Source organism: Amblyomma maculatum, chromosome 6, assembly GCF_055883805.1.
Source record: "Amblyomma maculatum isolate TAMU_Amacu chromosome 6, ASM5588380v1, whole genome shotgun sequence".
NCBI classification, from domain to species: Eukaryota; Metazoa; Arthropoda; class Arachnida; order Ixodida; family Ixodidae; genus Amblyomma; species Amblyomma maculatum.
In genome coordinates this window covers 11,032,182-11,049,032 of record NC_139349.1, presented here as the reverse complement: position 1 = coordinate 11,049,032, position 16,851 = coordinate 11,032,182, and the positions used below count along the sequence as shown (strand labels likewise).

Sequence of the window (16,851 nt, the reverse complement as noted above, 5' to 3'; positions counted from 1 at the left end):
AAGTTGGGCACTGGCGGAGCCCTTAAAGTACTCTAGTTCTGGCCTAATGGGGGTCATACCTCACTAAGGCGAATTAAGGAAGACCTACCTAGAGGTCAACAAGCTCAAATAGCCATGCAGTTACCTGAGGTAATCGCCAAGCCACCTACCAACTGCAGTGACATTAAGTTTGCTTTGCCAAGGTGCTTTTGGTTAAGAGTCTCTACGCTTACACTGCAAATGCAATAAAGTTTTAGCCCTTAAGTAAAGAACGCAGGATAGTCCTAGTTTCAAAGGCGTCCTGCCAGCAGGCGCTGAGGTTGAAGGATTAAGCTTTGCTGCAGCCTCAGAAAAGGGGGGCAGAACGGTCTTTCTTCCCTTTAAACTTCTGAAAATAAATACTTTGCTGGTGCGGTAAGAATGTTATATATTACCATACAAAGACTAATTAACCGCTGCGTGATACATGTATATTCTCGACAATGTGTGAGAGGCGTTATGTACAAGGATGAATGGAGGTTTGAGGTGGACGTCTTCTTCAGCGCGCTGTCGTCGTTCTGCTCTGGCCGTGCAACCGGGACCTCCAAAACTCGCATCGCTGGTCCGAGAGAGACGTCTTGATTTCCGACTCCGGGAGGTTCAGCTCGGCGTAGCTCGGATTGGATGCACTGAACGGGGGCCATTGCTTGCCTTCGATTGGCGGCACTTGTCTGCGAGAAGAAAATGGAGACAAGACGCCAACAGCGACAGCGCGTAGGCGCCGTTAGGGAGAGACTCTCGACATGATTCGCTGGCGGAAATGGCTGAGCCGCACATGTTGTTGCTGACACAGTCAAAGTCACAGTCGCATGTCACTGTCACTGTGAGGGATGGTTAGACGCGATGAGGGAAGGCCAGACATCGAAATTTATGAGCATGGTTTTCCAATGCACTAGTGTTTCGGGTTTAAGTGACACATATGCATCAAAGTAAGGAGAGCATCTCCTTCCGTTTTGAATTGCTTCAGTTCTGTGTCAGTTGATAGCCCTCCTGGGGCTGTCTGCGTGAGTAGCAAACTGCAGTGTCTGCTTCAGCCCACATATGGCTCAGAATGAAAGTTGGGGCGTATATATTATATATATATATATATATATATATATATATATATATATATATATATATATATATATATTAAGATTAGGGTGCACAAATCTGCTTTGCACAAGTTAAACAGCTGATTTGTGTGTTTGCATCTGACTGTTTCGTATCATGCGACATGCGCGGTGGTGAAGTCGGAAACTCATGCCATTATCCTATTCATTAACCTGCTATTCATTTCTCGCAAGGAAGCAAGATTTTCTGCAGTGATTTGTCACAACAATGCATATCTACTTTCAACCCTCAAGTGGGGTGCGTGTGGTACATTGCTCCTGTTCTTGCATATGCAACAGAGATAATACAAAAAAAAAAACATAGTTCCCAATTCTTACTTTTTTAATAACCGTACCATCTAGATTAAAGCAAACTTAAACAGAGCATATAATATTACACTGTCAATGGAATAGATCACGTATGCTTAATTTTATGTTATATAAATGTTTTAATTATCATTAAAGGTAAACAGGTGCACTGCGATGTATTTCTGCTTGCTATATGCCCCAAAACTGCGTAAGGTGCCTTTCTCAATGCCTTTCATTTCTGCGTGCGGAACCTGCGTACGTGACCAGCTCTCCACTCTAACCAAATCATAATGCAAATAACCAATAAGACCCCCTCCCTCCCGTCTCCCGCCTCTGAGAACTAACTTCCTCCTCGATCTCATCACGAAGCTAAACACTGAAAGAATAGATAAAGAACAAAACAAAAAGGAGAATACATTGACTTTTGATTGGAATGTTTTCAATGAAACTAAGAAGCAGCTGTTTTAAATGACATATATGGCTGGTTTCTTTTCATACCTTACCCTTTCCTCTGACTTACCCGGTTTTGGCAAAATGTGTCCACGTATACATGATGAAAAGGGTGAATGCTCTTTCCTCCTGGGTAATGTTGAATACGTCATTGTCCAAGGTGTAGCCGAAAACGAATGGGATCTCCTCGAAATGGGTAACACCCGACCACGGAGCGTTCCACGAGTAGCTTGGCCGGTGAGCGAATTCATAGAAATATACGCTGTTGTTCCTTCTGGCGTAGTCTTCGGCAAAGTACATTAGGGGGCAGAGAAAGGCGAAATCGCCCATAGCGTTGGAGGCATTCCTCAGGAAGCTGCTCGGCTCTTCAGTTGCTTTCTCAAGGTAAAAGTCCCGTATTGCTTGAACTTGTTTTTGATGAAGAAACCTGAACAACAGCATGAAATAGACGTCCATAGTTCCTTTCTGAATCTTGGAGATGTCCGTAAAGTCGAGAACAGGTGACATATAGTATTCTATGAAGACGCTGCCTTCATCCTTGACAACGCCAACAAGAATGTCGACGTCATTTGCTAAACCTTCTCTTATGGCTTTTTGCACTTCTTCGGGCACAAGGTCATCGCCGTGAATAGGGTGGTAGGTCAGATGTACCCGACCATTCCTCGATTCTAACGCAGACAGGATGTCTGAGGCATTTTTTTCCTGGAGGCAGCTTAGTACAGAATCGAAGTCTGTGATCTCTTCGACGCCCCGATCGACGCAACTGAGCTTCATGGCTGCCTTGGTAAAGCTGTCCTCTTTCTCCATCTGTGCTACTGTCCAATACGGGCTGCCACTTTGCATGATGGCGCGCTTAAAGAGACCTTTACTGGAAGGCGAGACAAGGTGGTAGCCGATCGATATGGCCCCCGCACTCTGCCCAAAAAGCGTGATCATATCGTCGTCTCCGCCAAAGTAACGTATGTTTTGCTTAACCCATCGCATCGCCAAGTTCTGGTCATGCAAACCCTGGTTTCCCAGAGACTTAGGAGGGTTCTTTGCGTTCATGAAGCCGAACGGACCCAAGCGGTAGTTGACCGTCACCACCACCACGTCCCCTAAAGCGGCGAGCCTGGAGCCATCGTAGAAGTGCCAGTTGGTGCTGCCGAAGAAGAATGCTCCACCATGGAAGAAAACCATCACGGCTTTCAGCTCTTCCTTAGGTCCCGATGACTCGCGTGACGGGGACCATATGTTAAGGTAAAGGCAGTCTTCACTGCGCTCGTCTCCCGTTATGTTGATAACTGAGTTGAAATACACTGAAGGCTGCACGCACGAAGGAGGAAGGAAAAGCGCCTTGTACTCTCGAAGCCATGGCTTTGTAGGCACAGGACGCATGAAACGCAGGCTTCCAACAGGCGGCTCGGCGTACGGCACCCCCAGAAAGATGTCGACGGGTAGGCCGAATACTTCCTCCTTGAAGCCGCGCAGCAGGCCTGACTGGGTCTTCACCACAGGATCGTGTTTCGTAATCTTGTAGGCCGGTGCCAGTGGTTGGGCTGCGACGAGCAGCGACACGATGAGCGTCGCTGCAGGAATCGACATCCTGGCCATTCAGCGTGAAAACAGTGGGCTGAAAAAGAAAAAAAAAATATTTTACGCGTTGAGGGTTGCAGAAAACTTCAGTTATTTTTAATTTAAAATAAAATGTTGCGGAAAACTGAGCCAACCTAATATATAGCAACAATTTTTTGACGGCAATACTGTCATAGCTACAGTACCTAAACACGCTCTGTTCCTAGGCAGATGAAGTCCTCAATTTCAATAGTTGTTTTTAAAACACATTATTTTGGTAACATTAAATATTTCAGGCACCTTTCTAAAGTGGCTGCACATTTTGAACTTCATGGCCAAGCCAAGACATTTCTTTTTATTATAATGAACCGCTTAGACATGGCCCGTTACAAGAAGCTTGCTATGGCGAAATGTACCAGCGATGGAACGCAACAACTGCGCAACGCGCTTGACGGCTGTCGTGCGGCCCGACGCTCCGCACGTGCAGTTTTCACTTCGTTTCCAAAGGAGACTTCGCCGAGCATAATATTTATTTACTTACAAATACTTCTGCTACAGTGCTGCCCCCGCAAAAAAAAAAGAAAAAAAAAATCAGATGAGGTACAACGTATATACGAGAAACACCCAGCGAATGATGAGCCTGTCGGCGGTATGTATGGCTTCAAAACAGATTTTTAGCGGCGTTTTCAAAATAGACTGCCTCCGGAATGACGCAACATACTATGTCACACGCTTCTTCAAAACTCTCGTCAACGTTAAACGACCGACCACCTCTTCTTGTGCTCTACGAAACGAGAAAAAATGTTGCGGTAAGCTGTGTTTAGATACGTTTCGCGGTGTTTTAAACATACTTCGCCTCTGAAAAGGCTCTTCATGCTTGCAACAACTATTCTAGAATAGTCATAGTAGCTCTGTATCAAAAAGCGATGTCATAGGTATCCTGCGAAATTGCAAAACTACTTAAAAAACTTTCGCTGCCATGTATTCCTGTGGGCGCTAAGCCTTTCACCCCACCCTGCTGTGGCATCGCGAGCGCCCCCTTTGTTTGTACTAGATACGGAGGGCTGAGAGAAAGGACAACAGCAGCGCCACGCAGGAGGAGAGAAATGTCAGCGGGGGAGTGGGAGGACCTGACCGCTGGAGGGAGGAGAAAAATGTCAACCACGCCAGTACGCTCGCATAGCGAATCGCCCGCCTTGTATACGCCCTCGCGTAGACTCACAGCTTCATTCCACATCGCTTATGGCTGATGACGCACGAGACCCTAGTCGCGGGCGGGGAAAACCGAAAAAGTGCGCTACGGCGGAAGAGGCTAGGAGAGCTCGAAATGGCGCTCGTCGCAATAATAATAATAATAATAATAATAATAATAATAATAATAATAATAATAATAATAATAATAATAATAATAATAATAATAATAATAATAATAATAATAATAATAATAATAATAATAATAATAATAATAATAATAATAATAATAATAATAACAATAATAATAATAATGATCAACCTTGATTTATTGTGCGCAAGAACAACCACATGGTCTTCGTGCTGTAGCACAAATAAAAAAAAAATTCACACACAAGTTTTACACAGACAGATAGGACACAAAAAAAGGAAACAAAAACACATAAAATGAAGTTGAGACGAAAAGAGTTACGGAGAAAAAAAAAATCAGTCATTAGAATGTCTTGTATACACGGTGTGAGAATTGGAGAGCACATCACGAAAAAAAAAAAAAAACTATAGATAGAGAAAACAACAAACAAAACTGTAATTGGCTATAGTAATATTGAAATATATATAAAGGAAACAACCATTTCAGTTGCAACAAGTGTGTGGTACTTAAAACACAGGCTAGAAGTACAGGGAAATACAATAAGAAAATTGAATTAGAATAGGAAATGGAACAGAAGATTCGAATATAAAGTTTAAAGTTAAAATATAAATAAGGAACGGATAAAAAGCAGTTTAAGGTAAAAACAGCATTGAACAGGAGAAAAAGCAAAAAGTGAAGTAAATACAAAATTTAGGCTAGAAAGTGGGAGTTATATGTGATAAAGTACTGTTTAGAACACAACCCTACGAACATCCAATATAAACGAAGAGAGCGAGTTTCAGAAGATGTCAAGGGGAAGACAAAAAGAGTAAACAACCTCTGCATTCTGTCCAGAGGGGAATGGGAATGAAGAGAAGGAGAAACTTGAAATGGTCAGAATTCCCAGGCTCTTTCGCGCAACGCGCAGTAGGATTTACTCTAAGAGCTGAGGGCACATAATGTGGCCATGAAGGAGTTTGTACATAAAAATTATACCTACTCTGACACGACGGCAGTTAAGAGAAGGAAGACTCAATTGGGTGCTCCTGGTGGAATGAGAGGAGGATGTTGCGCAAGGAAAGCGATATCAAAATATCCGTAAAACTTTTTGCTGTACTCTGTCAACTTTGTTCCAGTTCGATTTACAAGTGCCACTCCAAACAACCGACGCGTACTCCAAAAGCGGCAAGCATATGGACAGGTACAGCTTTAGGAATGGAAGTGGAATATGGAACTTTCTTGAAAGTCTGCAAACGAATTAGAGTGTGCGCAGAGCCCGCTGAGCAATGCGTTTAGTACGAGAGGTGAAGCTGAGGGTGCAGTAAAAAATTACACCAAGGTCATTAATTTCATCAACCCTGTCCAATAGCACAGAATTCACAGAATAATGGTAGAGAAAGCTTTGTGTTTTACGAGTAAATGAGACAAGCCTAGTTTTGGAAGAATTGAAGGTAAGACCGTTCTTCGCACACCAATCAGAGAAAGCAGATATGTCCGATTGCAACACCAAGCAATCTTGAGAAGAATGTATGACCTTGAATATTTTTATATCATCAGCATAAAAAACAAACGACGAGTTCTTGATCGCGGAGGAAACGTCGTTAATAAAAACGGAGAAGAGAAGCGGGACTAATACAAAACCTTGAAGAACTCCACTGATTGCAGGGTAAACGAAGGAGGTCTGTTCATTGACACGGACAAAGCAGGGGCGATCAAGGAGATAGTTACGTAAGAGGGCCACGAGTGAGTCCTCGACGCCAGAGAGTAGATGTTTTTCAAGAAGTAGCGAGTAACAACGTCAAAATCTTTGCTCATATCACAGCACACAGTGTCAACCTGACCTCTCTGAAGGACCGCTGCAGAGGCATACGTCATAAACGTGACTGGGTTGGTAGAAGTAGAGCGACCCGACATGAAGCCATGTTGATTCGGTATGATGACATGTTTGAGATGGAAGGAAAGTACATTATGCAAAGCTAATTCGAAAAGCTTAGAGGTTGCACATTGAAGAGAAATCGGACGATAATTGGAAACATCAGATTTGTTTCCTGACTTGAAGACAGGAAACACGCGTGCCATTTTCCACACGCGAGGAAAAGCAGCATTTCTTAAACAATTATTAAATACAGGAGTCAATATTGGTACAAAAATACTACTGAAGGCTTTTATTATGACGGCTGGAATGCAATCAGGTTCAGGAGACAAATATGGTCTAAGACGCTTAAGACTCACAGTTATCAACTCCTCGTCAAAGAGAACGGAATTGGATGGTGCACCAGATGGGAGGTAGACAGAGTCGCAAAGAGGAGGTTTGTATACGGAGGAAAAATATTGGGCAAAACTGTCGGCAACATCCCGAATTTCTGACACTTGATAGTCAACTAAGCTGATACTACTTGAATCCGATTTAAAGGAATGCTTGCGAACGTATCGCCAGAACTGTTGAGGAAGATTTGAGGTACTCCTCTCTAAAGACTCAAGGTTAGAGTCGCGGTCCCGCTTGTATTTGCTGCCGGAAGGTTGCTGCTCGCCCGAGCAGCAACCTTCCGGGTGCTGTCGATTGAAGTGGAGGAGGAAATAGACAGAGAGGACGCCAGCACAGTTCTACTGTCTTACGCCCACATTACACTATTATTACCGTACACAAAGAAGAACACTGCCTGCGCCGCATCCAGCACTCAACAAGACCGAAACTGTGGCATGGCGACAACTGCAAACTCACACGTATACAAATTTGCACCACAAACATTTGTTCTTCCCCACCCAATACCCAGAAAAATACCCCACCTGCCAACAACACCGACCTACACTATATCATTCTGTTTTGGCCTGCCCAAAACCACCCGGCGGCACTCCACCTATAGCTCACCCCACCCTCTCCTCTTGGGAAAATGCCTTGTCCCGCACGAAGGTGACCGAACAACGCCGGCTAATCGAGCGGGCCGGGAGGATTGCAGCGGCCAATGGACTTATGGACTGATTTGTGTTTATTCTTTCTGAGACCGTTTTATTCGCAACAACCCGCAAGACCAGCGACAGCTGTTCTGGCGGGCCTGCAGGATTGAGGCGGCACATGGAGCCCTGGACTGAGGGTTCCACTGAGAAAGATAAGGAAATATAGAATAAAAGTTTTCCTCCTCCTCCTCCGCTTGTATAAGCGTTCGCAAAGAGAACGCAAGCGGCTCATCTGCCCAATTCTCAAACCCAGGGCGTTTCGCTTTACGATGGGCCCGTTCCTTAAGTTTTAACGCTGTCCTCAATTCCCTTGAAAACGAGAAAGGAAACTTCCCGATTTCCAAGCAGACTATGGAAGTGCAGTGCTGACACCAGTCGAACTCTATGAACTCTATTTTTGTTCTTCTGGCGCCGCTACAGCACAGCATATCGAAGGCGAAAAGACACACGTAAGCGGTATCTCGTTTTCTTGCCTCCTATGCTGTCTCTCCGCAAAAAGGGGAGGGGGGGGGGGGGGATAAAATAAGCGTCAAAGAGTAACCAACTCGTTAGGTCCACCGAGCAAAGTGCTACATTTATCAAGAACATCCGATCACTTTAAAACCTTTTCAATCGTCTCCTCAGCCTTCGAGAGCTCAACTGAGATGCATGTCATGCATAAAAATAGTCAATAACTGATTTGTAGGTGACGTTGGGGCAACGTCGATTTTATTACCAGGGTTTACGACCAACGTGCATCGGACTTGTATCACTAATGCTCCAGCCAACGCCAGAGGCTTTTGAAGATGTTATAGTGGTCCTGCTATGGAATATATACAAGGTGTTAAAAGGAGCTCCGCCATTGATGATTAAAAAAAAAAGGTTTTTGAGATATTAACATGGCTTCTGCGGTAGCGGACATCAGAGAGCAGGGAGATAATGCTGCGTGCTATAGCTGTTCTACTAATTTCTGATAATCAACAGTGTAACTACGGAACTGGCGGCGACACATAGAGCGGAGCGCGCATTTTTTAAATTCTGTTCTGAAACCATGCTTGTTTTGGCGCGGAATGGCAAAAATTTGTTGTGCCACAACGCCAAATGTATTCGCGCTTTAAAAATTCTAAAAATAAATAAATAAATAAATAAATAAATAAATAAATAAATAAATAAATAAATAAATAAATAAATAAATAAATAAATAAATAAATAAATAAATAAATAAATAATATGACCATCATTGACGGCCGGCTAATAACATCAGATTGAAACCAAGCGCTTAAGCGCAGTTATTAAAATTATTAGAATTTAGTTAACCAGCGTTTAACTAGTTAATGCTAATGTTTTTGCAGTTATGCCTCAGAAGTAGTCTTCATATCTCGAATAGGTCGTTTTTAGGAATGTGTGCTGGGGTGCTTACTTAAAACACCCGATATTATGGGCGGCAATAACCTCAGTTTTCAATTTCTCAAGATTTTACTGTCTACAAGTCACCATAGTATGCTATTAAATTATGGTTTACGGTGCGGTGTGTGTGGGTAGAGCGGAGAAGGGGCGGGGGCCGCAGATGTTGGGTAGGTATGAGCCCTGCTTGACATCGCTCTACATAAAACTAAGTGAACAAAATACAGTGGCGAGCGAATCATTTGCCAGGAACGAGGAGGCTAATGAGCACTCCTCTATCATAGCAAGCTATTTCTTGGCAAGGATAGTACAAACCACTCGGCTTATTTTTTTGCAGCCCAGAAAAATTCTGGGGTGGCGTAGCCACCGCTCGCCTCCTCCCGGCGCCATCACTGACTAAAATATGGCTTGTGGCGAAAAAAGAAGCAACTTCCAGTAATTGGTTTCCCGAAGCACGCCTCGAATAATTGCCCTACAGTTAGGCCCCGTATTGTAAGTCTGTTAATCTGGCTGCAAACAGCGCAGCCAGGCTACCGCTGATTCGCGTTCAATTCTGCATCGATCACGCCGTTTACCTGCACCCAAGCGTGGAAGGTCGAATTCTCTTCAACTCATTTTGCTTGCTCCTATCTTGCGCTGCACTGTCAGTGTTTCCCTCGGGCTACAAAAGAGTGATCTACCTGCACCCGCAGACGCCTGTTTATCGGGGGTCTCCATTTCCCGCTCTTCCCGACTAAACGGCGGCTGTCCTTGCCCTACATCGAAACTTCTATTCTCCCTTTCCTTCTGTCGCAGGGACGCACGACGCGTGCGCGGCTTGTGACCATCTGATAAACAGGCGGTTTGCACAGGACAGGCTTTAGCGGCTGAAATGAATTTCCCCGCCCTCATGGAGCGCAGATTGTCGATGCTGTTAAATGAATCCTGTCGCCAACTTGTTACTAGTTTGACTGCGTCCAACCATACTCTATTCTTGCCTAATCTCAGCGAACAGATGAACCTGACCGGGGAAACATGATAGAAGGCGTAAAATATTTTTGGTGGTTAGGTATGGTGGAATTTAAACATGCTGTGGCTGTGAGCGGACGATGAAAGAAGAAGAAGAGGCTAACGACTTCAGATGAACATTGTCCTCCTGGAGTTCTTTTTTTTATTTTTGCGATGTTTATTGCCCCAGGGAATAAAAAGAATGCTATGCATGATGAAGGGTGCGGTCGAATAAATGAGAAAAGGTTAGCTGATGCAATGAAGTTGAGGAGTGAACGATGATGTGGTCCCTGCGTCCAAGCGGCATATGACTGCGGATTATGGGGAGAGAGGCCGGCTGCCACCAGGTGCCGGATCCGCGTCGGCTTCAGCGCTGGACAGTCACACAACAGGTGATGGATGTCAGCTTCTGCATTTCTGGACTTGCAGACAGGGAGCCCAAGGTGTGGATACCAATCCCAAAATTGAGGCCACTTTCTAATCTCTGGCTGTGTTAGGGTCATCCCAACTCTAACCCTCCGAGGCGCCACCTCCTCTGCACGGGTTAGACCGCCGGGGAGGCCTACCGTACACGGAGGTATGATGGCCCGTATACGGCGTCGGAGGGGCTCATTTCTTGTTAAAAGTAGGGTAGCATTGTCCAATTTTATGAGGTTTGGTGATGTCGAGGTTGAGGTGGAAAGGCGGGTCGCAGAATCCGCATGGCTTCGAGCACTTAAAAGGTCACGCGGAGTGCATTTAATACGAATTGGCTGTGGTATGCGTGCCGCTAGGCTGTGCATGCTTTGGTAGATTTCTGTATTACTACTAATGCGTCTAAGTAGCTTTGTCACCTGGAGGACATCAGTGCGTATGACAACACGGACCGCCGTGGGAGGCATGGGAATGGCGGTCACAGAGCGAATAGCTTTTAATACACACTGTCTCTTCTTTCTTTAATACCCACAGACTTAGTGAAGCGTGTATATATATATATATATATATATATATATATATATATATATATATATATATATATATATATATATATATATATATATATATATATATATATATATATATATATATATATATATATATATATATATGAAACCAACAGTCGGCGAGGCCTAGGAAAGCATTGGGATTGTACTTTCTGTCCCTTTTTTTTCTTTTTTAATTTTTACTTCGATAATCACATAAATTAGTAATGTAATCTGTTCAGGGGAAAGATAAATAAACACAAAGTAGAAGGAAAACCAACGTGCTGATGGTGGGAACCGAACCCACGATCTCCGAATACCGCGTCCGGTGCTCTTCCAACTGAGCTACATCGGCCGCTGTAGTATTCGGAGGTCGTGGGTTCGGTTCCCACCATCGGCACGTTGTTTTTTCTTCTACTTTGTGTTTAATTATCTTTCCCCTAAACCAGATTACATTACTAATTTCTGTGATTATCCAAGTCAACATTAAAAAAAAATAATAAAAAAAGACAAAGTACCATCCCCAACGCTTTCCTTGGCCTCGCCGACTGTTGGCTTCTTTCCTTCATGTATTATAACGAGCACCCTCATTTCACCTTAATTGATCTGCTTGTAGCTTACGGGGGTCTCGGTTCTGGCAGTCTTGAAGCCATAGGTAGCGTAAGAGGGTTCTAGCACAGCTTTCGCCCTCGCTCTTGATCACGTTCTACGTGACGCTGGCGGTAACAAAGGACGTTCCACGTCCGCCGCTATGGCTGAGGGTGGCGCTGGTGAACACTCTCAAAGTTCGTATACAGACAACATTAATACCCAAGGAAGTAGCAGGGGGGACAGCGGCCGATGTAGCTCAGTTGGAAGAGCACCGGACGCGGTATTCGGAGGTCGTGGGTTCGGTTCCCACCATCGGCACGTTGTTTTTTCTTCTACTTTGTGTTTAATTATCTTTCCCCTAAACCAGATTACATTACTAATTTCTGTGATTATCCAAGTCAACATTAAAAAAAAAAGATAATAAAAAAAGACAAAGTACCATCCCCAACGCTTTCCTTGGCCTCGCCGACTGTTGGCTTCTTTCCTTCGTGTATTATAACGAGCACCCTCATTTCCCCTTAATTGATCTGAATATATATATATATATATATATATATATATATATATATATATATATATATATATATATATATATATATATATATATATATATATATATATATATATATAGAATATTTACTTTCGTCAGCACGGGGTTCAACCGCGCGACGCTGACTAAGTGGCCACGCAAAACAACCAATAGGCCACCTCGAAGGGTCGTAAAACATCTTTTGGAGTCGAGAGGAATGAGGCTACTTCACATTTTCTAGCTAGATCCACGTTACACCTGGGAATATACTAAGGTGCTGACAGTGGAAGAGAAATAAACTGTGATACACTGATTTGATTAGACACTTCTATGCTGAGTGTAACAACCCTTACATACCTCCGACCTTTCTTATTCAAACAGGACTGACGGCGTGTTTCACATCTCTCACTGGTTATGTGATATGATTCGGCCAATTTAGCAACAGTTAACCAGCGTTTAACTAGTTAACGCTAATGGTTTTGCAGTTATGCCTCAGAAGTAGTCTTCATATCCCGAATAGGTCGTTTTTAGGAATGTGTGCTTGGGGGGTGCTTAAAACACTCGATATTATGGGCGTCAATAACCTCAGTTCTTGAGAAAAAAAGTATATATTACCTGTGCTTTTTTCGAATAAACTTCAGTTGTTAGTCAGCGCTTGTCCAGTTATTCTCCTCTCTGTCCCAAGTAGCCGCGCTGTTTTTTGATCTTAGCAACATATAAATGCTATAAATTAGCGCCAGTACCTTTCGGACAATATACTGAGAATCAAACTCTTGTAGCACTGCGGGTTATTTTGTTAAAAGGAGTTGGTCAAGCCCAATGATTACAAGGTTTATATCGGTGCGAATGAAGGGAAATAAAAAAAAATCACAGATAATAATAGAGATCCTTGCGGCTTAGACGCGTGAGAATGCTATGTGATTACATATTATTGAATATGTAAAGAAATGACAGACATAAACCTCGTTTCTGCATCATTTAGTGTGCGGTGGCCATTTCCTTTTAGGGTCCCTAGACTAGATTAGATGTCCCGTAGCCGTAGGCATTTCTTTCATGTGAAAGATTACAGTTCAGTGGGATCATGATAGCCTTGCAGTCAGAGAAGTGGACACTCCTCGGTCTCCTGCGACAGGCATGCTCGTGATATTTCGAGGTGACGAGACTTCGAACTAGGGTGTAAATGTCCCACTATTTTCGATTTTTATCTGATATCCTTTCATACGAAAGGAGCTGCCCGAGTTGGCAGCTCCTTCATCTCGACCATGTCAGCGGATCTGGTGCCGTCACAAAATCCGGCGACCAATGAGACGTCTTCCATGACTAAGAGAGAGAGAGAGAGAGAGAGAGAGAGAGAGAGAGAGAGAGAGAGAGAGAGAGAGAGAGAAGTGACATGTTTGAGCTTTCGTAACTTGATAAGGAACAAAATAATGTAATATGTCTTTTCGTATCCTTTCTTGCCAACGTCTTGAGCATTGCGTGAAAAATTTTCAGTAAAATTAAGAATGCTTCTTTTTTATAATTTATATTTGAAAAAAAAAAAAAAAAACAAAAAAAAAAAACTCATCGAGTCAAAAATGCAATACTTGGCATAAAATTCCTTATACTCCCCCTTAATTTATAAGAACTAAAGTTAGTGAGCTTGATTATTGCACAAATAGCTATTATTTGGGAAAATTTGAACAAGGTTTGGTTTCTAGTTACGGAGAAAATAATTCGTAAACAGTGCCTAATTTCTCATAAGTTTGCTTTTTGAATGTTTTTGTTGGAAGCAGTAACTTGCTCAGAATGGCTGAAAGACGCCTACCCTACTCTTTGCCACCTGTAGTCCGACGGCACAAAATATATTAACCATGGCTTGAATTACTTTTTTTGTTTACACCCTTGTAAATTCCGGACACAGGGATGTGTGCGAAAAGTCTGACAATGGCGTGCAATTGTTCGTATTTTTTCTCCCTTAATATTAACGTTTGCAAAAAAATAAATAATTTCACTGTTGACATATTGAGTGCTATGTGCACAGTATACCCCAAAACAAAATAAATCAAAAATATCAAATAGTTAAGCAGTTTGATCTCTCGTCGAATCACCCCCTTTCGTTTGTTGCATAAACAGAGCTTGTAGTAGAAAGTTATCCTTGGGTAGACGGTGAATGGAATTGTTTCTAAACATGGTCGACATCGCTTTCGTTTAAGAGGTGAGGCGAATAACTCCTCTTGCCGGGACGAATTTTGTTTGCAACTACGAAAAGTTTGCTTTAAAAGGCGCGAATTTCGTTGCAGTTTACTGACCAAAATTAAGGAAAAACCATCTGCACTGTAATGGTCCTTGATCCATTTCGCCGATCTTTTCTGGCTTTTGCGACGCATGTGCTTCGACCTTTTTTTATCACAACCATATTCGAACGGCGCCAACCCGTGCAAGAGCCCTCTTAAGTTGCGCCGCCACTGACTTCTTTGGGGGAGTCGAAAGCTATGCAGAATGGCTGAGCACTTCACAGCAAGAAATCGTAGGTAATAATTCTCTGAATTATTACTGTATGCATAAAGCCTGATATCCGGGAGAGCAAAACTTCTATTGTGAAATATGTGTGACCACTTTTTCTCACGGTTGCGTCAACGAACACGCCGGCCTGAGCTGCCCCGTCGCTGTCTACCAGCGTCCGGAAGGCTGCATAGAGGTCACACGCAATTTTACCCGATAAGTAGCAGGTAGTGAATAGCAATAGCCATGGAAGCTACTGGAATGCTTCACATTATGTCATGTTTGATTGCGCTCGAATTTATTGCAAGAAATGAGAGCTAGAGGTCGACATGAAGAAGCACACGATTAAGTACGATGCCTGAGCGCTGAGCTCACGCAAAGATATGCGAAAACTTATGCATGAAAATGCAATCGGATTATACAAGTAAGACGGGTACCTATATGCAAAGGAAAAAAAATCTACAAGGTTAATACCCGAACACTACGATTAGACTTCAAGGACGGAAATTACACAAATTTATGCAGACTCCATCTTTCAGTTTAAATAGGAATGATTAAACGCATAAAATATTTTCCTTTTTTTTTTTTCAAGAAGCGATGGAATATTGTGTTTAAGTGCTGGAAGACGGCCTGGCTTTTCCTTTGCGTTTTTCCGATTTCTATAAGCCCTGTTAAGAAAATAAATACCTACATATAGAGTGTATTACAAATATTGTGACAGCCTCTTTTCATTAAAATATTTTCAGAGCTCAATTAATGTGACAAAAAGTACAATTTTCTATCCTCGGTTTAAGTGCTTGAAAACACGGGAGTGTATGTCACCTTCGTTAGGACGATTATTAATAAACGCTCATATAGTGTATATTGTCTTTTGCTTTATGTGATGTGGTGCCACTCTTTATTAGTTAAGAGTCTAGTCTGAGCAAGAAAACTGAGGAAAACTGAAAAAAAAAGTAGATATTGCCAAACTGGATGAAGGAACTCGGCAAGAAAAGCGACAGTGCTGACAGCAGCGTTTATAATGAATCTGGCGTGCTGAACGTTTCATGTGCCGCGGAAAATTTTCTTTAAGCCGTCACTCTTATATAAAGAGCCAGATATTACATCTGTAGTTTTATGCAGCAGATAGTAGTATTCTAGCAGCACAGCTATACCAAACCCGCAAATCCTCTCAGTTAACATTACGTTAGGATGCTGACATTTTAAAGTTTAAATAAACTTGTATTGACGCTTAAGTTCTAAAAAATGATTCCAGGAGTCTAAAAATGTTGAAGATAAACCTCTCTAATGTAACCGCGGAAACCTTTCCTTGCAAGTCGGAGTTATTTTTAAACCAATCTTGAGAATGATTATCTTCGAAATGGCATTAAAAAGGAGCACGGTTTGTGAAGGCCATAGCTATCACTTGCAGAGTTCAGAATCTTCGAGGCACCTGGCGTGTTCGTATTTCTTGCCACCAGAGCATAGCGGTACTTTTTCAAAGTCCACCCAAAATTTTCCTGCACATCGGCTACCTAAGCCGAGCAGACTGTTCTGTGCGCACTTGAGCATAAGTTTTGTTTCATACGGGTTTCATATTCAGGACAGTCACCTAGCACTGCGTTGTCGGTTCAAGTATTAGGTCACGCTTGAAGTTTGTCAGTCACTAGAGAAGCAATAACGTTAGGTGAGCAACGACCTGCACGCCGTTGCACGTCGTTAGCTGTTGCCGATAGCTGCTAATACTGGACGGTACAGGTAGCAACGATATGAAAGGAAACAATGAGTGCCCGTCGCAAATAGTTTGATACGCTCGACCACTTTTAAAACAGGCATAATTTTAAGAACAGGACTTTTTGACGGGTTAGTTGGTACATGACCTTGATTCTTATAGCGCTGACGAAACACCACAGGAAGAAAGACACAAAAGGACAGAAGCGCTTCTGTCCTTTTGTGTCTTCCTGTGGTGTTTCGTCAGCGCTATAAGAATCAAGATTTTAAGAACAGTGACTCCGATTTCAGAAGCCGAATACGCAGCGCACGAACACTCTGGTGTGTACATCTATCAAACCAGGTTTGAAAGCAGGTGGAACGGATGCGCGATAGGGCGTGCTTGCGGTGTTTACAATGCCATCGTGCGCCCATGATCCACTTGCATCACCAAGGGCTCACCTGTTCCCCTCCACATTGCTTCTACCGGTCCGTATGCAAAAAAGTTGCGTAATGATACGAAAATTACAT

General features: G+C 43.0%; 1 protein-coding gene and 1 non-coding gene across 3 annotated transcripts in view; one reads left to right on the top strand and one right to left on the bottom strand.

Annotated features, from left to right (window-relative positions):
- Positions 1-342: 342 nt before the first annotated feature.
- Positions 343-16,851, bottom strand: part of LOC146185057 (acetylcholinesterase-1-like) — a 156,045-nt gene continuing 139,536 nt past the window's right edge. The window contains exons 2-3 of one of the 2 annotated variants that reach the window (XM_084606045.1): positions 1,939-3,480; positions 343-689 (exon numbers count right to left, since the gene is read on the bottom strand). In XM_084606045.1, the coding sequence (XP_084462171.1) occupies positions 518-689; positions 1,939-3,461 (1,695 nt within the window). In that variant the 5' untranslated portion in view covers positions 3,462-3,480 and the 3' untranslated portion in view covers positions 343-517. The remainder of the gene's footprint in view (positions 690-1,938; positions 3,481-16,851) is intronic. The other variant, XM_084606044.1, reaches the window with a different exon arrangement.
- TRNAP-CGG (transfer RNA proline (anticodon CGG)) lies at positions 11,867-11,939 on the top strand. The gene has a single exon. It is a non-coding gene; the product is annotated as a tRNA-Pro (tRNA).